Below are 23,298 nucleotides of genomic sequence, written 5' to 3' on the forward strand. Positions count from 1 at the left end.
CAGGACAGAGAGGTGTACTGCAGCAGAGAAAAATTATGTTACAAGATTTAAACCATGTTTTGTTTAACTTATTAGTATCAGTCCCATTTTTCTTCCAGACAAGTTTATCACAAGGATGTCAGTAGACTAAATCAAATGTACAACTGTAATGGAGCTGTATGGGCAGATTTAGCCATGATACACTCACTATTTACTATGCTGGAAAGCCTCTCAAGCAATGTTTTCAGTGAAGTATTCCATGTGTTCTTTAAGTAGAGAGAAACATAATTTTAGTAGCATCAGAGATATTTTGTTGTTTTTGTTTTTAGTAATGATTTTAAAAAAAGCCTGGATGTGCTGGTTTGACCTTGAATTTCAGTGATTTTTAGGAACATATATCTCCTTGCATACTTTTCTGTCCTCATTCCCAGCAAAGAACCAGAATATTATATACTGGAACAAATTTGTTCTCGCACAGTGATAACATCTTTCTTGATTCTGTGCATACTCTCTACAGTTCTATTGCTAGTTTTCCCTGAAAGAATAGTGGTTACCCCAACCTGTAAGGTAACACTTTCACATTACCGTTTGTGAACATCTTTGATAGTATGAATTCCATTGTAGAGCTAAATCCAAATTTGAATGTTTAAAGAAAATACATTTTGTAGGGTTTGGCTTTGCCACTCCCCTTCCACTTAGTACTGGAAGTAGAAAGAATTTCAGTATTGAACTTCTTGCTGTGTTTATGTTCTTAAGGTTTGGCTTGGTTTTCTGAGGTTTTTTTGTGGGGTTTTTTTTGGGGGGGGGTTGGTGTTTGTTTTGTTTTTTGTTTTTGTTTGTTTTGGGGGGGTTTTGGTTTTTTTTTTTGAGCTATGCAGATTCAAAGGAAGTCCCCTTCCACAGCAAAAGAAAGAAGAGGAGACAGGATATGGACGCTAAACTGATCAACAACCCATACATCCTTCCTTCCTTCCTTCCCCATGTTAGCTCTCATACAATGTAGGATGCAGTAGGATGTCTTTTTTCACCTTGGATTCTTTCCGTGTAACTTTTTTTAGGTTTTGCTATTTAAAATAACATTTACTGTTGCTTCTCCATCGTCAGCAACTCAGTCTGCCAACAGCAAATGCTATAAAAATAGGCAAGACTATATAGACCTACCTCTGACAATCCTATGAACTACAAAGGAAAAACAAAGTGAGGGTGAAGGCAGGAAAAGATGGGTCATCTAGAAAAAGTGATATAATATTCTGTTTGCCTACTTTGTGTGTTGTTATCCTGATTTAGTGTTTATGTTGTTTGCTGGTTGTTTTATCCTCTTTTCCTCTTCCCACATTTATGCTCTCTCTTCTTTGCTTGTGTGAGTTAGTTTTACTCCTTTGTAAAGGACAAGTATGTTTAACTATCATTTTGTAAAATGAGTGAAACAGGGTTTTTTTCTCACTAGCTAGCTACCTGAGATCAGACTCTAGATCCTTTATGCTATTGCAAAATGTATCTCAGGTGCCTGCTGTTTAGAGGGGAGAAGGGCTTTAAAACCCAGAGGGCAAGTAAAAAGAGCTCAACTGGGAAACAATAGGAAATAATGTCCTTGGCATCACCTTACCCTGAAAAAATTGTTGTTTAAAAGTCAATTTAAGTTTTAGGGGTTGGCTTGCCCAGGAGTTGACAATGGTGGAAGTCAACAGGCATTCAGGCGTACTCATATATAGCAGAGAGCCTCAAAATTACTTTCAAAGTCCAGAGGGAAGGAGAAAATTATTCAGGCTTGGTGGAGGAAGAGAGGTAAAAGCATAATAAAATAAATAGGCAAGACAGACTCTTTCTTAAGGTCTTAAAGATGATGCATGGCTGGAGTGGAGTTGTATAAAATGTGGTTTTTCTGCAAAAGTGATAACTCTTGGGGTACTGCATGTTACAAAGGCTCTTTCATATCAGGAGCCACACCTGACTCCGGGAGGAGAAGGTAAGAAAGCCTGAGGGGAGAAGAGTGATGAGACCTTGTTTCTGCAAGGATAGGGAAATGAGAAAATTTGCCCTCTGGGTGGAAAATGTCAGCCTCAATGCTCAGCTTGACCTGGGCGCCTTAGTAAGGCATAGAAAAACCCCAAGCTGTCAGTGTGCTGAGTTATTTGCCTGTCTTTCTCTGACTTGTCTCTGGAGTCTGTCAGCCATGTTTTGTCTTACCAGGAAGCTCCTTGTGGGTTGCAGGGTTCTCTTTTGGGCCTAAAATTCCCATTTTCCTCCCTGCTTCAGTCCATGTTGGTCAATTCTTTCTGAGAGGAGCTGGTCCTACTCTGCATGGACAGGACAACGGCAACACCCAGGCAGCTAAATTCTGTTGTCCTTCCCAATTTCTTTATTGCAAACTGTCATGATTTTACTTCATGATGGGTGGTATTTGTTTTAATTACAGATTCAGTTGCTGGTGTCAGTGATAAAATAAGAATCTTACCTTTCACTTAAAAATAAGTTTCCAGCATTTGTAGGTGTTGAGAAAGAGTTTGAAAATGTAGTAATGTACTGTGTATTGTACTCTAGAGGCTTAAAGGCTAGGAAACAAAGCAGCAAATTTTAACCCCCCCTTTATTTTATTTCTGTTTTACCATGTGAGGTGGCTGAAAATCCTTTTTCCTTTTTCTTTCCTTTTTTTTTTTTTTTTTTTTGGCAGTTGCTTTATAATTTTCAGCTACATGGATTGATAAAACTGCAGATCAAAAATCACTTCTTAACTTCTAGGATTTTAAATTAGAATTTCCATGTGAACATCTCTGCAGGTTTTCAGCAGACAATTGAGGAAATATAAAGAGAAAGAACATCATTTTTATATGAATGTTCAGCATTGTTGGATAGCTCCTGAGTTTATATGTAAATGTTACTGAAACTACAGTCTGTCAGTAAGTAGAGCAGGGCAGTGCTGCCTCTGGTTTTTGCATTGTGCCAGCTACTGCATAGATGGACCCCAAACTTAGTAAAATAGGTAAACTATTTGGAAGAAGAAGGGCATGTGTCTGTATTATGAATTATGGTGTTTGTTCCAGGGCAAAATTATCTTTTTTTCTTAAATCTTTAAAGGATTCAGGACTAAGTCATGTCGAACAATGGTGTGCTCATCCAAGGAGAACTGCTGAGTGCATTTAATAATCTTCACTGGTTGTCTCAGCACAGAGTGTGCTGATTATAGATAGTGCTGCCTTCAAAAGCATGTTGTTAGCAAGAGCGTGAGGTTTATTTTGGTAGATCAGATATGCACATTGCTTCAGACAGTCTCAGATGTCCAGCTGCTGTTGGGAAAGCAAGAGTTTCAGGCATAGTTGCTCCTTGCTTTGACCTCTCCCATTGTTTTCTGAGGGGTGGGGAGGATTGCAAATTTTGTATTCCTTCTGGACATGGCACTTAGTGTCCTGGTCTAGTTGACATGGTGGTGTTAGGTCATAGGTTGGACTCAATGGTCTCAGAGGTTTTTTCCAACCTAATTGATTATATGATTCTCTCCCCCGGTGTAACTGTACTAGACACTGAAAGTGTTGGCAGGTGAGAGTAAATACTTTTCTGTTTGTGTCCTATAACCCTCTAATTTATTTGTGTGTTTTATTTCAAATGCAGACTTTAGTAATGTGCCTGATGTCACATCCAGTTTGAAAAGGAGCAGCACTGATGGCACTCTGGACCAAGTGCCACACAGGGAGAAGACTGATCCACCTTTCAGGGTAAGAACATGCTTGACACAACAATCCTTATGAACCAAAAGGCAGTATTGCGGTGTTAATGCTCTGCATTTTGTTGAAAAGAATTGAACATGGGGCATTAATTTGAAACATTTTGTATGCATATTAGCTGTACTTGATGTTTTAGTATCTTGAGGTTGCCCTGACAGGTCAGTATATACAGCACAGCTGCTGCATCTGCAGGAGCAGTGTGATGGCGGCAAAAGGCAAACAGGTAGAGACTTGTCAAATTCATTTTTCTGTGTGGCTTGAGCCCAGTTCCTGCAGAGAACAGTAAAGCTGCTACAGCTTTCTAATTGATTCAGTTTGTTTTGTCTTTTTGCTGATATTTCCAGGGCTTGCTATTAATATTGCAATGACCATAGCAATGCTATCACTAGTTTTATACTGGACTGCAGACTTAGAGAGGTGCAGTGTTTGAGAGACAGTGATTGCCGCTCTCTAATTTGGAGACCCTTTATGTGTCTGCAGTTACTGTTTGACTTTGGCTGGACTAATGGTTGTCCTTCTCTCAGCCAGGACTTTGGGGGCTGAGGCAGGAATACCCAGAATTAGTGTCCACCTTCAGATGCACTGGTCTCCGAAGAGCAGCTTTTTGTCCATTTTGCTCTGAATCAGGCAAACTGCAACCTGTGTCCAATTCAAGTGCATATGGTTTTGATCCTCCCAACTGCAAGTGTGGGTAGTGTTTTTGTGTTGGTGGCCATGATTTTACCTGGCATTGCCATTCTGACAACAGAAATGCGTTTTTAAATTCTGTTGATGAGTTGGTTGTATCTTCAAGCAAATTTGTGTTAGCACTTGTGTTAGCACTCTTGCATAACAGGAATGATGTTAGAGTTTTTATGGTTCTGGAATATATTACTGTCTTGTGCTAGGTTGTATGAGAAATTGGTAGAGATGAGGCAGAATGTAAAAACTCAGAAGACTGGAATAGGGAAGATACATTATGCCTCTAACCATACTGAGAGGAGCTGTAAATCTTACTTTTGTAATTATTTTGTAACCTAATTCAGTCTTATATAGGTGATTTTATGCCCTTTCCCAAGAGAATAAGAAGCCCAGTGATTGTGGGTCTTCAGCCCATCTCCTGCTGCTCAGGGGGATTCCCACAGGGATGATCTGTATCCTGTGTAACAATTGCTTATGCTTCCCCCAAGTCTTTGCAACCAGAAAAGAATAAACTGGATTTTCTCCCCTTAGGACACGTTGTTCCTTTGAAAGGAGTATAGTGGATTTCTCTGCTCTGCTGTTTTAGGACTTCTACCTGGCTTTAGGGGTGGGGATCTTTGTGGGAGCACAGCAGAGGTGACCCTGGAGCTTTGGATGCTTTGATGGCTGTTTGCACCAGGCCAGACTCCCCTGGGTGCCTTGGGGTGTCCTGCTCACCCAGAGTATGTGCTGTCCCCCGTGCACTGTATGAACATAAATGCTGACCTTCTGTCCTGATGGATGGGAGGAGATTCTGGGGCACCAGCTTTGCTTTAGCAGAAGAACAAAGCCAGTTGTGATGGCCTGTGTCAAATACACCAGGTGCCAGAAAATTGGGGAGAGTTCCAAGGATTTAAATACACAGAGAGCAATTGATGTACACTAGTTGTTGCTCCTAATGCACTAAATTTGCTTCAGTGCTCTGAATTACATGCTGCAATTAAAGCTCAAAAAAAGAGGGGAAAATGGACAGGTCTGCTCCCTGCCCTCCCTCCAGCCTCAAATCTGTCAGATTCAGCAGTTATTAGGGCTTTTGCATGATTTGCTGAAGTAATTGCCCATTCTGTATTGCAGTTCACTTCTTGAACTGACATGCAGGTCTGCTAGTGTCATTTTAAAAACTATCTGAGGCTGTCCTAGTTTTGTAGGTACAAGGGTGGAAAACAGCCTAGCAATCAGAGGCAGTCTGACTTGGACTGCAGCTGTAAACGAGTCTGTGACAGCTCTACAATTTCTGCAAATGGTTTGTAATTGATTGCTGTCTTTCTGTTGGAGGGTGCCTATTACCGTCAGAGCTTTTTGTCTGACCCTTTTGATATCTCCAATAGATGTAGAAGTAAAGAAAACCCAAACCTAACAGTTAAGTTCAGGTGGTGTATATTGTATGTGCTTTTGTGCTTGTGTATAACAGGAATTAAAATTATTTCTGTTTTTATAGCTGTAATTTAGGACTGCTCACCAGATGAACAATAACTATTGCTAATAAAAGCTAGTTTGAGGAAATTGTGCAGTCTCAAAAAGCATAGCATCTGGATTTGGGTTTGTGGATATTTTTTTTCCCTTTGCCTTCTGTTTCCTGCATGTGCTGGCTTGACCTCCCACGCCTGTAGGACACCATTAGTGCAGTAGGCAAGTAGGCGATGCTGCAGAGGTATGGGGGAGAGGAGCTCTGTAAGCACAGCTCTGTGGAGGAGAGGCTGGCGGTGCTGAGAGTTCTGAGCATAGCCTGGAACAACAGGCAGTTTGGTATTATTTCAAGGGAGACACAGCTAGAGATGCTCACTTTCCAGTTGACAGCAACTGTAGATGTAATTGTTTGGCTCTGAGGGAGCAGGCTCCTTTGAAGTTTGGTTGATATTTTCCCGTAACATGTAAGTAAACAAAAAACAGTCTTAAAGCTTTGGATGTTATGGTTGCATGTCTGATTTCTGGATTTTGTGTTTCTTGTTTGGAGCATTTTTGTTTGTCTGTTTTTCACTATTTTCTTCATCTCATACCAAGCTAAGGTTAGGCATCGTCTTAACTGCAAGTACAGTGAGGCATTTCAGAAGTGCCTTGTAATCTCAAAGAAATAAGTCTTTTGTTGCATGTGTACTACATTCAAATGCACCTTCATTCAGTCAGTCATTCATTGATTTTTTTTTTTTGTAGGCTGAGAAATGAATGTATTTAGGATAGTTATATGTTTGTCTTTCATCTGAGAGCTAACAAATCAATTAGGAGGGCAAGAGAGGGTAGTATCGTTCCAGAAATGGAAGCCGTCCCTTAAGTTATAAAATATTATTAAAAATACATGGATATCAAGAACCATCCATTCCAGATGCTCATTAGTTCTGACAGCTCTGTATTCTCTGGGATACCTCATTTGTACTTTAATACCTTTAACCTTATTTTCAATTTTATAGATAGGGATAGATACTGTACTTCTAACACATTTTGCTGCAGTACATTTTCAAACTGTGTTAAAATACTGTTTATGTGGCAATAGCATGTTGTCATTGCTAATGTTGTTTCTGGAGTATGTAGGTGTTCTGTTGACAGAAGAATATGTGACCTCAGAAAATGTGGGAATTGAGCATACCTGTCGGTGTAATTAAGTTTAGTTGTGTTTAATCATTTTGAGAACTAATTGTCTGTGCTCCTGGTACTTAGTTAAATCCTGGTATGTTGGCAGTTGCCAAGAATCAAGCTTCCTGTACATCAAAGTAGCGTGAAGCTGAATGAACAAAAGATGCAACTTTTCCTTTCTAGCCCACTGTTTTTTTTAAGATGAAGTTTAGTAGTCTGTTACTAACTTGCTTATCTCTACTTTGTACTTTCAGTGTATTAAAAATAACCTTTTATGAAGCATAGCTAGAAGGGGAAATTTTACTATATAATTACCTATTATTTTAAGGTCTCTAGAAAGACTGCTGTGATCTGACTTTTGGTTGCTCTGAATCTTTTGAGTGTCGTCGGAGAGATGCATTTCTGAAATCATGTTAAATTCTAACAGACATAAAGAAGTAACTTCATATAAATGCATGTGTGAGAAGGGGAAGATGTATTTTCACTTCAAGTATTTTACAGATCATAAGAAAAAACCTTAGGGTATACTCTCTGCAAATATCTCACATAACTTCATTATATCCTCATCCGTATCTTAGAGGTCTTTAAGAAACTCAAGAAACCCAGTAAAAATAGCTGGTGTGATGGCTTTTAATCATTACAGAAGTAGTCAATGAATGCAGAGTGGTTTTACGGTAGCATCTTCAAAAATTAACATTGCAGGTGCAGAAATGGAAGCTGCCGTGTGAGAAACTTTGAATGTTAACAAAAATTTGCTTTCTAAAGAGTGGTCAACTGCTGTCAGTTTTGTAATGCTTTTGAAATGGTGCTGTATTTCTTTCAAACAATGAAGTAAAATTGATCCTGGGAGTAAGTTGAATACAGAAACTTGGAGAAATTGCCTTTGCTGTTGCCTCTTGAAATAAGTCACTTTACTCTCAGCACTGGTTATTGACCATACATGAATGTCTGTATATGAGGACAAATCTATCCCCATCACTTCTTAATAAAAAAGAAATAAAAAATTCTGTACACTGCAGAGGCAGAAAACAAACTTTTTTTTTCCCTTGGGAATACCATTCTTATTGCAATGACCAGAAGTTACCGTTAAAAATCTTTGAACACCTTTCCCTAGCTTGAGCTTATTTAGATTATCTCAACTAATTCATCTTCCCCTCCTGTTTCATGACTATGTTCACTTTCCCTTTATCTGATAAGGAAATGAGAATTCATGGCAAGTCTGATCAGCAGAGTTCATGGGACCTTTAGCAAACACAAATCTGCATCTCCTGCAGGATGGAGCATTTTCATCAAATGCTTTCAGCTTTTCATGGGGATGAGGTCCAGGTCAATATGATGGCACAACTTGAAATGCCCATTTTTAGATATAGCAGACAAAAAGAGGGTGGAAAAAATGTGTCCTTGCGTGTTTCAGAAGTCTGATTTTTGAATGCTTGAGTTTCCTATGTAATATCAAATCATCCTTCCAGTGTTTTTGAAGCTTGTGTGTTCTGTTTATTGTGATGCCGATTGTTGACATTCTTCCACTTGCCAGGGCAGTGAGAAGTACATTTCCATGAAGTTGGCATGTCTGGGACCGTGGTGAGAAATCTGGTTTTTGGTCTCCCTGCACACAGTGCTGCTTTTCGTGCTCAAGGAGCCAACATATACATATGCCTGACTTGGGCAACTGTTCAGGGTTTTTTTTGTAGCTCCAGTCTAAAGTACATGTGCAATTGAGCAGCTCATTTCCATATCTGATGATGCCCAGGAGGTGTGAATGCAGTCAAAAGCAAACCCATCTTCCAAGTTCTACATCATGCAGCTATCTTAGGAGGCTTCCCAAAACAGATGCAAAATATATGTGTTGGGATGTCAAAAAGGAAATCCCTGTTACCTATTAGTTGATTTCACACAGCTATTTCTATAATGAAAATCAGTGAGTATTGTAAAGAGTTTGCTGCATTTTGTGGTTTTGGCCTCTTGTATATACAGTATAACCCCCACTGGAGGGGTGGTTTTCATAAGTTGCAGAAATTAGTATTTTGTCTTCAAAATCTCTAAAGCTGATTTCAAAACCCCTTCACCAGTAGTAGGACCACAGCCATCAACCTCTCATGCAGAATAATTTAAGGGTAAAAATCCTGAGGTACAATATACTTTGAGGTCTATGTTCAAACCTGGATGAGAGAAAATCATCTCTTTGCTGGTCTGCCTGAATGCTCAGCTGTTAAAGAAAAAAAAAAAACATGGTTTGATTTTTGGGGAGAGGAAGGGGGCAACTGTGGTAGTTGCCATGGAATGGCAGGGGTGGAAAGTAGTTAGTAATAATTAGTCACACAATTTCAGTCCAGTCCCAACAGAAAATTCACGCAACTGTTCAATGTGTGGAAGATTTGAATGGTATTTTATCTTCCAGAAGAATGCAAGTGGATGCTAGGAATGATGTATTCCTATGATTTATTACCATTGTACACTGTGATCTGTAGTAGATGTACTGTGGAGTAGTTCAGGGCACTGTTGTTCAAAACACACCCAACTGCATTCTACTGCTGCTGTCAGTAAATGTAATCCTATTTATTATATGGATCATATGTATTATATATAATATATATGTGGTAGTTCACTGATTTATTTTGATCTGGTGATGACACTCATCACTCTCAGAGATGAGTATGAGATCACCAGACTGACTATGTGTCTACAAGCAGTGTATATGAAATAATTTTGTTAAGCAGACTGTAAAAATCAAAAATCTTGGAAAGAGAATATTAGTAGTAGCCAAGTAAACACCAGTTGTTGAGCTCTATTGAAAGAAAGCCAAGCAGCAATGACCAGAAGCTCAACAGAGCCCCAAACCCATTTCTTGTATGGAGGCAATTCCAGCTGAATGTCGTGATGGCTTCTCATTAGCTCTGTTTTGCATTGCCTGGGCATTTCCCATTTGCTCAGCATGTCATTAATTGCAGGAGAGCTGCCTGCCTGAAGGTTTACTCAGCATCCATAGGACGTTAATGATTTTTCCTTTATTTTAATCATGAAAACGTCTCTTTAGCAGTTGATGAGATCTAAAAGCTTGGGGAGTAGTCTGCAATTAACATCTTTTTTTTTTTCCTTCGTAGGAGGGGGATTAACAACATGGTAGTCTCAAAATCATGTATAACCTCTGCAATCCAAGTGTCATTTTCTTCCAGATGTGACATGCATTTAGGGAATCGCAGAGCTAACATGGGAAAATAGCATGTTTCTCAGCAGTGGTTTCCTTGATTCATTTGTGCCTGGAGGGGACAGTTCTGCATTGAAAGCATGACAAGCCTGTGGGGAGTTCTGCTAATTATTGTGCTTCCCTTGCAGATAGCCCTGCCTATAGTGACCCCTACCAGAGTTGGTGGCTCTGTAGAGAGGCTGCCGGACCCCTGCTGTCTTCTTGTGCCTTTTGAGAAGGATATCAGTGAAACTGTAGCCTGTTAGAAGTTCATAAGAATTTTGCTAATTAATCTAGGTTTCAGTATATTAATCGATTGCTCAGAGAAGGCACCAGAACTGGTAGACTATAGGTTACAGAAGACTTGCTGTAAACCTACCAGTGAGTGCTACTGCCCTGTACTGGATTTCATTTTGTTGCACTGACCCTGCAGTTCTGCATCCCCTAGGGATGGCCCAAAATTCAAATGTAAGAGTCGTGAGTCTTGGCTAACACAGCAAAGGAGCTTCAAAACCACAAAGGTGAAAGCATGGAAAGTGCTGTATCTAATGTGAGCCTGTAACCAGGTCAAGCTGTAGATGGAGACCTGCTTGCCTGGTTACTGCTAGGGAGGCACAAGAATGGTAGGAAAGAAGACCAAAGAGCCTCCACAGTATGTGCAGTTCTTGCATGCAGAGGTGTGACCTTGTGGTGCTTTGTTTTGTGCTGTTACATTGACTCTCTACAGCTTGGGGGGAAGGGGTATTTGTTGTCTTTCTTCCAAATGAAGGAAATGTCCTCTCAAAAGTACTGAGACGGCTTTTGGTGTAAAACATGCAGATGGTTTTGATCAGGAAAAGAAATTGTGTTGTGTTGATGCTTGCAAATGAAGGAAGCCAGTGGGAGATGACTTATAACGCAGCTTTTCTTTGTAGTCATCTGGGAAAAATCCATAAGGCTTACCTGCAGATGGAAAGGGAAACATATGACAACAGCTCTGAACCATTGCAACAGGATCTGGTTAGCAGTGTCTCTGGAGACGCCCGTGACTTCATTGATGAAGGGCAGGAAGCTGCCTGGGAGCCCACCACCCCGGGCCTCCAAAAGCAGCTCCTGTCACCTGCAGTGCAGGATATGACAGCAGCATTTCACTTTGCAGTGAAAGGCAGAGATATCTAATCATGCTTCTGACAGACCTAGGGAACTGGGTAACATCTATGCCAGCTGCAGAATATTTGGTGGTTTGTTTCTTCTTTTTAAAAATCAAGATACTATTCAGTTACAGTGCTGACAGTAACATATGTGTTTTTTTCCTTGAGATGCAAAAGCATCTAAGGCCAATTTTAGTGCACGCCAAGGTATATGATGTGCCCAGCAGTCACCTATAGCACACCAAGTCACTTTAAAGTTGCAAAGTTTCAGTATAGGATTTCAGACAAATACTGCATCCTGGGTACCATCATAACTTCAATGAGGCTTTGATTCCTATTTTGCTCTGTCAGGAGCATCTAATGACAAAGGTAGACCTGAAATTCCAAAACTGAAAAACGTCTGCTCCCTGCAGCAAATTCTGCAAAAAAAAAAAGATAACAAAAAGGTACATGGAAAAATGGAAGAGGCAGAAGAATTTTAGAAAAAAAAAAAAAAAAGTAAGGGGTTAGTTGAGTCAGATGCACAGGGAGGTTCCACCAAATTTTCAAGTTTTGTTACCTGTTGTCTCTTGTTCACATTCTGTGAACAGACATAGACTTCCTCTCGCATGGTGATTATTTCCTTCTGAGACAGCAGAATCCTGCTGCAGTGCCTAAACAAAGCCTTGCCAAAACCAGGGGAGAGGTTGGTGTAGAGTTCAGAGAATCTATATTTGTCTTTACAGGGGAGTTACTGTGTCTTTTAAGATTTGGAATGAGAAATGCTGACTACTAACAAGAACAGATACGAGTTGCCTTCTCTGCCTCCAAAGGTGGCACACTGCAAAACTACATTGTGAAACATGAATGCAACTGCAAAGATAATGTCTCAGTGGTTGCCATAGTTTCTAATTCAGTACTTGAGAAAAGTTTTTGCATTCAGCACAAAACAATTCGAGTGAGAATGTTACAAACAATATTTAAGATGCTTGAAATTAAAAATAAAACAATAATTCATTTTAAACATTTGGAATGCTAATTCTTTGTATCACTGGAATTAAAGCAAGTGTCTTCACTGTGGTCAATTACGCTTTGAAAATACATTTTGACGGCATTTAAAAACCATGTTGTTAGTATAATAAGCATGACAAGAAAATACGCAGAAAAATCATCCACCCACAGTTATAAAAAGTAAAAAACAGGCTCCATCTAGATCAGTGTAGAGATCTGGAGCTGAGCTGTTTTAATCCTGAGCTTATAATGCTTAGAGACCACTAACACCATAGAGCTCCTGTTACTGCAGAGTGTGTAAGTACATGCTCTGTGTGTGTGTGTATATATATATATGTATGTGTGTGTGTGTGTCTACATATGTATGTTGTGTCTATGAATTATGCTTCTGTGCTACCAGTGGTCCAGACTGATGTTACAAAGTGCTCAGGATTGTCCTGGAGGCAAGCCACTGTTTCCTTTCATTCAAAGTGTACACCGATGGAGCAAAATTAGCCTTTTACCTTCATGCATTAAGGGCAAAAGCAGGATGGGAAATGAACTGGATGCAGATAAGCACACCTACACATATCAGGACAATAGAGGGAAGCCTGTATTTTGAAGGATGTCACTGTTATGGTAACTATCAAGCCTGGTGCCACTGAAATGGAAAGATGAAAACCAGATGTTGGTAAAGGGAATGTGCGTTATTCAAAGTACACAGGAACAAACAACAGGGCTATGTCATTTTTCCAGTGATCTTAAAAATATTTCACAGTGATGGATTATTTCACTTGTTTTTGAAAAGTGCTTGAGTGCTGCTTGTGTGCTTCTAGAGAAAAAGAAAGGCTAAATGAAAAGCATTCATTCATTTGCTTTGCTTTAGTTTGTGTTGTTCCCTTTTTTGATTTGTCCAAGTCCCTCAATAGGAGTTGGAAAAATTACTGAAACATAATTGTCTTTTTTCTAATGAATACACATTAAAAAAAAGCTGTTAATTGGTAACATCTTTTAGCTGGCATATGGCTAGCTAATAATGCAGGCTTAATTAGCAAATCTGGGGAAGAATAACTTCCTAATATGGAATTAAAAAGGCCTGTCATTGTTTTTCATCAAGATTGACGATATTGCTTGGACCTGAAATTTAGCAACCTTTTTTTTTTTCTTGGTCCCAGTGGATGAGCTGTGTTTTAACAAGTATCTATTAGAAAAAAAGAGCTTGAAAGTGCCACGACTAATGCAGATAGGAAACAAAGAAACAGTACATCTCCAGAAAGTATAGTTATACTCTTAATACACGTGGATCTGGTGACCTGGCCTGTGTTATTTTTAAAATGCCATATACAGCACTGTAAGCTTCTAATTTCCACAAACTATTTGATTTTGTTTCTTATCTTCAGACTTGCTCTGTGGATCCCTAGGATCTATGGACTACTGCAGAGGCAACACTAATGGTGGATAAGAACAGTAGCCTTGTACATGCCGCACAGTAGTTTATGAATTTGGATTTTTAAACCAGATTGTACATCCACTGAAAAATGAAATGTTAGAGAGCAGGCAGTACCTCTCTTGCTCCTTCAAGGCCATTTCCTCAATTTTCTGTTATATGGTCTTCTCACCCAGTGAACCTGATATCTCTCTCCAAGAGAAAGAAAGGGCACGGTCCATCCGCTAAGCAAGAGGTTCCTGCTGCCATGTTGTGTTCTGCATGTCTTATCAGCTGCATGTTGTTTCAGGGCTCCAGCATCATTTTTCCTCTGATAGGCAGCCTCTCAGTGACTGAGCTGTACAGTTTGGCAAATGCTGAGCTGTCAAGTTGTGCTAATGACTTGGAAAGAGATGGATGTAAGTTTAATTGCAGTAATTAAAGGAGAAAGCTGTGTTATTCCCTTGCTTGTATGAAGGTGAATATCCTTGAAACCTCAGAAGCAGTGCACACGTAACCAAAAATATGGATACCCAGGCTTGGTGTATCATTTGGGTTCAAGAGAAGAGTTTGCCAAGGGCAGTGTTGAATGAAGCCTTACAGCTCAACTGCATTGCACTGTAGGAGTGCTGTGATAGGGCAACATGGGAGTTGCAGTGTTTTATTATGCCACTGGTGTAGTTCTCCTTTTATTAATGAATTGCTTGTCAGTCTTTTATCTCTTCAGTTCAGTGTTTTCATGTCCTATAATGTTTTATTTAAAGCTGCATTGTTCTTAGGGTAATCTATCTGTAGATCCAATTGGTTTTGTGTAAATATGTCAACATCAGAACTCTTACTTTCAAGCCTGAATTTATTACTGAGCTCATCTTAAATTTCTTTTTATTGATGTAATTATGGCTAAAAAGTTCAAACAAAGGACAAGCATAATTATATAAAGAAATCATCCAGAGAGCTGCCTGTTTGTTTTTCATTTTATCATTGTAAGAGCATTTGTATGCCACAACATTTAGCAGTGTATACCCTTGACAGAACATCAGTCCTATTGATAAATCATGCTGACCTTCAGGGCAGTCAGCACCCTCTAGATATTTTTAGGTATTTGGCTAACTTTCTCAAAGCACCTGATGTTTTGTTTATGCAGTAAATTTCACAGGCAGGGAGGCAGGTGTATTTCTGGGGAGATCAAACCCATCTTCCCTTGTCATAACTGCACTTCGTCCTGCACTCACTACATCAAGCTATTTATAAAAAATCTCATCTAGCATCTTCTCCCTTCATTTGTAGCAATAAAGGGAGGCATGGCAGGTCTGTTTGTACTCTCATACTCTGCTTAGCCTTGTTGCTTTGGGATGTTGTCAGCGTCTCCAATTTTGTTAATCGGCACAAACAAGAAACTTGTGCAGCAAGGGAAGAGGGAAGGTGTGTTCGTGGGGGATCACAACATCCGTGGCTTCCTTCCTTTTCCTTTGGCAAAGTTTGTATTCATAAGCCACAATGCCCGCCTTCAGGAGGAGTAAAACCAGAGCGAAGAGTTTAGCGCTGGCTCGCAAAACCCAGCAGCAGGCAGCAGCAGCTTACGGCTCCTTGCACAGGATGCTCTCTGTGGTGAGTTCTGCAGCGGCGTGGGGGTGCCGCTTAATTAGGCTGAGGTGATGAGGCTGCAGGAGCATCCAAGCTGCCTGTGCCTGATAAATAATGACTGTCCCAGCATTAGGAATCAAATTATGGATTCTGGCAATGTGTAGTTGCTGGGTGAGTTTGTACCAGTACTCTGCATGGGAAAAGCTTTTGGGTTTCTGAAGTTTGGGGGAGGGAAGGATGGGTTGGTCACCTGCACTGTTTGCTGCTGGGCTCAAGCAAATTGTTATTTCTTGCATCTCTCAGAGAAAGGACTAAGTAAGATCCATATTTTGACAAGAAGTAAGGTTTTAAAAAGATTCCTCATGTGAATTTTGAAATAACTGCAGCATGAATATTTTAACTGTTTCTCTGTTTTTTCACAATTAAGTTAGTATTGTGGAAATAGGGAGGGGAAATATGATCTACAATCCAGGTATTGCTGGTAAAATACAAGAAGGCTGTATATATGTATTACATGGGTGGCAGAAAAATACATGAGCCTCCTGCATTAAAATTGACAACATCAGGATAAGGACCTGGGGTAGGAAGAACTGACAGTGTTTTTACAAAATCAGGGTTTGGGAAAATTTTTATTGTGCGCTTTGATGTTACCTCATGAGACTCTCCTTTATTGTGACCTGGGCTGTCGTGGTTCCTGTTTTTGTTTTCCTGATGCTCTCATCTTTACATTTTGTATAGTCAGGATTTAGTGTCCTGCGATGGAAATCGCTTCTGTTTTGCTTTTGACTTTGGTATGAGTTGGATCAGATGACTTTGGAGACTGATTCTAGAGAAACTGAGCACAGCATCTATGAACTCAGTGTTTGCTGCTTGTCCTGGGGACCTGTCAGTGCAGGCTCTTGGGCCCAGAACCCTGATGCATGACTTGGTTTATAACAAGAGTTTCAGTCAAGTGCCTCAGTCACCACCAGTGGTTCTTCTGTATTCAAGGAGAAAGATGGGCATCTGTCCGTGTGGCAGGTGAGAAGGAAGGTTTGCTACCATGCAAATATCAATAGCTCAGGCACCACATCAGGGGTTGCATCTTGGCTGTTTTACACAGCTGTATGTTCAGCCTTCTTTCAAGCCTTACCCTGTGCTCTCTGGAAAGAATTACTGGGTCAGCAGCTCTTCCCTCTTCTTATAGTATTTGTGATAATTCTAAATGAGGTTGGTGACATCTGATTGTGTTAACAGGCTGATTTCCTAACCTTAATCTCTCCGAAATTGGGAAATTCTAACTCAAAGACAAATGTTCATTGTTAATTCCTTACCTTTTGTATAATCTGGTAGTGTCTAGCAGGGCTCCTTCTCATACCTTGGTGAAGAGGGTTTGCTTCTCCCTCCTTAAAACATAACTCTAACTATATTTTGCTTATTGCTATGAAGGATCTGAGCAGACACTGAAAAAATGCCCTTCTTTCAGCAAAGTTTTAAATATTCTAATTAAAAGACAGTCAAGAGACACAGTGAAACAAAACAGACTCCTAAGATTTCATTGTCAGTTTGGAACAATTTCATATTCTGAGTGGCCTTGAAGTTGAGAAAAGAAGGAGAAGGAGCAGAAGATAAATAATGACTGAGGCTACTGCTTTGGTTTAGTTTCTGTTGCCGAAAGCTGAGCAGCACTTTTGCCCAGACACCTGTGGTGAAAATCCTACAGTGTATTTTTCAGTAAAGCTCTGCTGGCATTTTTCAGTTTTAATGAACAAATTGGAGGAACGAGGTACTGTATTGGTGTGTAACATAAAGCAACTTTTTTCTGTGGTCTTCAAGGAAGCTAAGGCCTGCAACTTTCTAGCCATTTATGTTACTTGGTTGCAAGTACTTCCCAGTTTGAGGAGATGCCAAAGATGCCCATAGAGTGATTCGTCCACAAAAAAAAAGGCAACACCAGGGCTACCTTTGTTGTGGAGCAAAACCCCTTCTAACACAAAAGGGATGGTCATCTCCAAGAGCTTTCCTTTTACACAGAGAGAGCGATGTAAAGGTGTCTCAGGCTACTTGTTCATTGCCCAAAATTCCATGTAATTTTATTTCTTCTGCTATGTAATTGTATTTCTTCTGCTGACTGGTGCATTCAGTTGTCCTGGAAATACATACATCAGACAGAGCTGACGTGTTAGCTGTTCATTTTTGGAGGGCACAAGTCTAATCTATTTCTGCAGGATGTTTCTGAGCATGTTTCCTCTTAGGGTAGGGAGTTCAAAGGATTGGTGATCCAGCCCATAGATGTTGTCTGTGTCCTGCACAAGGATGCTGAATCCTGAGAACTCTTCAAAGGACATGCCTGGCTTTCACATCACCAAGGAGTCTTTCTTAAGCTTGTTAAGCTTGAGTTTTCTAAGTCTACTCAGAATATTCCTTTCCATCACTGTTTCAAACAAACCGTGACAGGCTGGCGGAGTACATGATACTTATAAATGAGGGTAAAGTAAACAGCAGCATGCAGAGACCCTGTAACACTAATTGACCTTGTGCAGCATTTATGCTCAATCACTATAATTCAGTAGAAAGTCACAGGATAACCATGAAATCGTTGTGCTAGTTCTTAACCACTGCTGATTAATGTCTTCGGCTCTCTTGCTGATTAATTTTATGGGGTTTTGTTACTCTGGTGGGGATAGCACAGGCTTAAATGATGATATGCTTGTCCTCAAGGAGCAAAGAAAATCTGTAAGGCTTTCTTGTAAGAGTATCTTTTTTGCTCACTTTAGGGGAATAATCTGTAATATTTCTTATCCCAACTATTATTGAAAGTGGAATATGCTGCATCTCCATCTGACAAGCTGAGCACCACTGCAGTTGTTGGCTGCTGTGGGTCAAGGTGACATCTCTGTGGACTGGAACTTTCCCTTCAAAGATTACTTTGAGCAGTCCACAGTCACAGAGATTACTCCCTGCAAAAGGATGTGGAACCTTAAGTCTGAGTCTCAAACATTCAGGGATGAAAGAAATGTTTCTCCAGGCTACACATCCTTCTGTTTTCTAAGAGACCAAGAGAGTATTGGGCAGGAGGTTGCTTCCCCTGACTGTTAGATCTGTAGAATGGTTTATACAGCCTTGTTGGAAAATCCTGAATGTGGCTGATAAATCAGCACAGTGCTTCTTAGCTTCCTTCTCCCTGAAATGCAAGTATATGTGGGGGTTTTTTTTTCTATAAACTCCATTTTTCTTTCCCAGCTCTAGCACTTCTAATCTAAATTTTTGGGTATTTAGCCTTATCTGTCTGCTGTTCAGTGCCAAAGGTAAGCTGAAGCTGCTTGTAGTCCCCTGTACATGTTGCTGAAAGGGGCATACCTAAGTTCAAGTGATGGATTTTGGAGGAATTTTGCTGCTTCCACTATAGTTTCTCCTCAGCTTTTATCTGTTCCCAGCTACCTTGCAGTCTTGTCTGTAGTCAGTTATCTGGACTTTTCTTTTTACTGCTTTAAATGTTTTTCTTCTGATAAGCTGCACACTGTAAGGTTGGCATAAATAAAATTTTTAACACTTACTATGTACAAACAGTCTTGGTCCTGTGCAAATAAAAGTAGCTCTGTGTGTGAAAAATTTATTAGTTTCATCTAAGAGTCATATCTGCCTGTATTAGCCATTGCAAATTCAAGGTTAATTCCCTCCTTAATTCAAGATAGCGGTGGCTGTGTGTAGTATCAAGAGGGGGTTCCTTTTGAGACTTCTTGGCTTAAGGGCACATAGTTTTGATCATCCTACCTAGTTTGACATCCAGAATGCCCAGCTGGCTTTGAAATGCCAGCCACAGGGCAATCCCAAATACAGGGCAGAGGCTGAGCCTCTCCTGCCCACACATGCAAAATATAAAAGAGGTGGTCCTAGGGGCTGTCATTAGAGACATTCTAGAAAAGATCTGGTTTAAACAGTTTAAAATAGCAAGAAATTGTTTAGTGTCAGAGGCAGAAAGTAGCTTCCAGAAAAGTAGGGAAAAAAGGTAGAGATCCTGACCTAGGTGGTAAGAGAGTTTTGGGAAGAAACATGGAGGAAGAATTGTTTTATGCTTCTCTACTTATTTGTTGCTATGAAGTTTCTCATTTATACTAGGCTCTTGGTCAAGAACCAGTGGTTCTACTGGCAAAATGGGTTCCTTCATCTTCTGTGGTCTATGCAATTTGTATGAGTGAATGTGAAATACATTTGTCCCGTGATCAAGTAGCGTTTCATGCTTGCTTTGACTCAAATGTAAATATCACAGTGGGTACAAAGAGTGAGGTCTGGATATTGCCTGGTCTGGAAGACTCCCGTAAAGGGAAGGACACAGAGCAGCAAGACTTAAGGGAAAGACGAGATCCTGTGAGCAGGGAGGTCAAGGACAATATTTTTAATGCCAAATTTGCAAACATATTCAGGAACATATTAAAGTTTACAAAAATCACAGGCTGTACCTGTGTGGTAATTCTGTGCCTTGGGCTTAGGCCAGTTACGCAGAACAATTTCTGGCAGCAAAATTATACTGCTTAGGCAATCAGGAAGTATTTATGTTGAGCAGTATCATCTATTTCCATATGCTTTCCCATACAGTGATTCTTGGTGACAGATGCAGCACTGACCCCAAAACTCAAGGGGATGTAGAAACAGCATGTTCCCCAGTGTCTGCCTGCTCTATACGCAAAGGTGGTTGAGGGGGAATAAAGGACTCCTAACTCTTCCTTGTGCCTGATGATGATGCTTGTGACTTGCTTTCAATAGGCTGCCTTGCATGCTTGATCCCAGTGTCCTTGATCAGTCATCAGGCTCATGTAAATCAAGCTGCCCACGCACATCTTGAGCTGTAGGGAGTGTAAAATCTGAAACATTCTGATACAAATGCAAACCTTTCTGACACCAGAAACAAAGAAAACAAAACTGAAGTGCTTTGGCATTCAGTTGTTTAGAAGCTGCTTTAAAATAACCCCCACACACCCACCCCACTTCCTAAACGATTTGTTTGCAAACCACTAACTAATTTCAGTGTCATAGACTGACTATGATTTTTAAATGTATTCCATCAGTGTGGAGCTATAATTCTAACAAATACCATTCAATTTATATTGCATTTTGTTGGGTCTTAATAAGTGTTGAAAATACTAAATGTATCTAAATTTCATAGTCCTGAAAGCTGTCATTATACTGGATTATGAAGCTGGTTGCACATATCAGTGAATAAAGTAACTTCATTTTTTTTTTTTCAGTGGTGGCATCTTTCAAAACTGGGAGCTGGGAAGCTACAGAGTGATATGGACTACATGGCAAATATCTGACATTTAACATTTATTTTCGTCATATAGGTGTTTTATCACAGGAATGGCTGAGATTAAATATTCCTAGTCCATTTAGCCTCCACTTACTTAAGACTTTGTATTGCTCAGTTCATTTTAAGATTAACTTTTGCATTTGTTCATTTGATGGCCTAGGATGTTGGTGAACCAAGCTACACAGGTAATCAGTGGTGAATCAGGACACCCAAAAATGATCACTTGAAACAGCTTATGAATAAATTAGTACAAATTAAGACAGTTCTGAAATGCACTCATGTCCTGATATCATCACTGAAACAAGACTTACACATAAAATAAGGCAGCATTCATGTAGTCCTCATTTGAATGCACTTGCTAAATACAAGGTGATAAATGGCACAGCATATGCGACTGTCCAGTTTGTGCAGGTGTCTGAATGACAGAAGCACTGAAGAAGAATTGTTTCATGTAGTACAAAGATGTGGATACCAAATGCTGTTACATAGAATTGGGTAATGATAGTGATGTTTTAGCTTTCAGGGAAACACCACGTAAGAAAGAGAACAGTGAAATAATTTTAAAATTAAGCTTTGAAGATCATTACCTGCAAAGTTGTTCTTGGATATTAGTGGTGCAATACTAATACAAGAGCAAATTATGTAACTATTTCATAGTGTCAGAAATATCTCCTTATCTTCCAACTTTGCCTTACAAGATTAACTGTTGTTGTTCTATCTTCAATTCCTACCTTGCTTGAAAATTTTCTGGTTTTTTTTCTTTTTTTTATTCTGTTTTAATCATTCTTCTAAAGAGTCTCAACTATTTAGGTACCATTTGCCTTTTTTGAAAGCAAAAGATCCTGAGACATAGTTGTGTCCTTGGATACACCGTGGTCCACCAAAAATAAGAGAGGTGGAAAACGGTGTGATGCTAGTGTCGTGTGATGCTAGTGTGATGCTAGGTGGAAAATGGTGTGATGCTAGTATGTGATATATCCGAGTGCACTCTCATCTTTTGCATTCCATGAGCATGTATCTGAAGACTGAATATAATTTGTGCTGGAAAATCACTAGCAAATTTTAAATTATTTTTACTGCTCTGATCTGGTTCTGCTATAAATTAAAGCTGCTCAAAGGTGTCAAGATACACATCTGAAAAAAATCAATGGCATGCTCTGGCCCCTGAATTTGGAACAGGAGCAATATTGGAGGAATTTAGAAATAATTGTATCACAACTTGTATTCCAAAACATCATCGCTTGCCTGTTTCTTCTCACTTACCAGAGTGCAGAACAGATCAGTGCGTTGTGCCGAAACTTCCAAGAAATCCAAGCCAGCAATATGGACGGACAGAAGGACAACCAGGATCCACCTCCACGGCCACTGGCTCGCCACCTTTCTGATGCAGACAGACTGAGGAAAGTCATCCAAGAACTTATGGACACTGAGAAATCTTATGTCAAGGTAAAAAACAAAAAAAAAAGTGTGGCTCACTGCAGTCTTGTTTTTGAGGCTGACCATGACTTGTGGATAGTCCTAACATATTCTGAGCTTACCTTTATATAACCAGTCTTCCATAAGGACCATAACCTCCAAAGTTTCCTTATCTAATTACTCCTGTTTTTTCTGGCAGACTTGCTCCTGTAGCTGAGGCTGTAGGATTTGATGTAGTAGCATTAGTTGTAGTCAATTTGTAGTCACATTGGAGAGTGGTCATTTGTGGGGAGAAGATACCTGCAAAAAAAAGGGTTTTCCAGAGGATGTCTCCCCCATTTTCAAGATGAAAATAAATCTTGTAGAAGAACAAAACAGTCTCCTAAAAATGAGAAAGAAAAGTTTAATCGTGGAAAACAGTGCACAATTAGTTTTCAATCAGCAAAGCTAAAAGGCACAACTCCAGTTGTAGCATCACATGGAAGTTACTTCTCTTCTGACTGATAAGTCTGTAATTTGTTCAAGGTATCTCTCTTCTTTTTATAAACCCTAAAATCATGTGACTAGATGCCAGAAGAAACATGAAAACATTGATTTCATTTACCTCCAGCAAGAAGGCATCGGATCTCCTTTTCTGGATCTCAAAACTTGTATTTACAGATATCAGTACTTGCTGCAATAATGTTTGTGGAAGAGAAAACACTTTGTTCATCCACCAATGCACTAATACAGACATATGCTGGACCCTCATTTATGTCCACCTGATGTTTCTTTTAGAGGAATCGCTTGAACAAAGCCTGACCATGGAGGCCACAGATATATATATATATATATTAAATTTTGCATCAGGAAAAATCCTGGCAGGTTGCACATACTTGTTATGGCATTCTTGGGGAGCTGCTTCTACACAGAACTTCTGATGTGTCTCTAGAGGTTGGAAAGCCTCATAGTGGGCCCCAGCCCGGCTGTCATACTTTGGTGTGGGGTAGTAAGTCTTCAAAAGTGGCACCAATTCTCTGAAGAAGTGACTGAAAAAGCCCTTGGTCACACCTACCTGACAACATAACTGAACACTTCAATAACTGATACGGTTTTAAAATGCTACATGTTGTTCTGAATATTACTGCAGATGTTTAAATAAGTGGCTATTTATATCATTTATTTAACATATATGTTAAAAACATTTGATGCTGTTCATACGGATAGACTCATTAGAAAACCATCATCTGTAACATTTCTTCCTCATGCTAGGCTAAAACATATTTTTTTATTAAAAAGTTTTAAAGCCTTAAAGATGAAACAAAAACATTATCCTG

The 23,298-nt window shown here is 39.7% G+C and overlaps 1 protein-coding gene across 3 annotated transcripts in view; it reads left to right on the forward strand.

Annotated features, from left to right (window-relative positions):
* Positions 1–23,298, forward strand: part of TIAM2 (TIAM Rac1 associated GEF 2) — an 88,765-nt gene that overhangs the window by 53,552 nt on the left and 11,915 nt on the right. For 2 of the 3 annotated variants that reach the window (XM_048297279.1, XM_048297281.1), the window contains exons 14-15: positions 3,586–3,689; positions 21,833–22,012. In XM_048297279.1, the coding sequence (XP_048153236.1) occupies positions 3,586–3,689; positions 21,833–22,012 (284 nt within the window). Of the gene's footprint in view, positions 1–3,585; positions 3,690–6,049; positions 6,290–21,832; positions 22,013–23,298 lie in introns of those variants that run through there. The other variant, XM_048297282.1, reaches the window with a different exon arrangement.

This window comes from Corvus hawaiiensis, chromosome 3 (genome assembly GCF_020740725.1).
Source record: "Corvus hawaiiensis isolate bCorHaw1 chromosome 3, bCorHaw1.pri.cur, whole genome shotgun sequence".
NCBI lineage: Eukaryota > Metazoa > Chordata > Aves > Passeriformes > Corvidae > Corvus > Corvus hawaiiensis.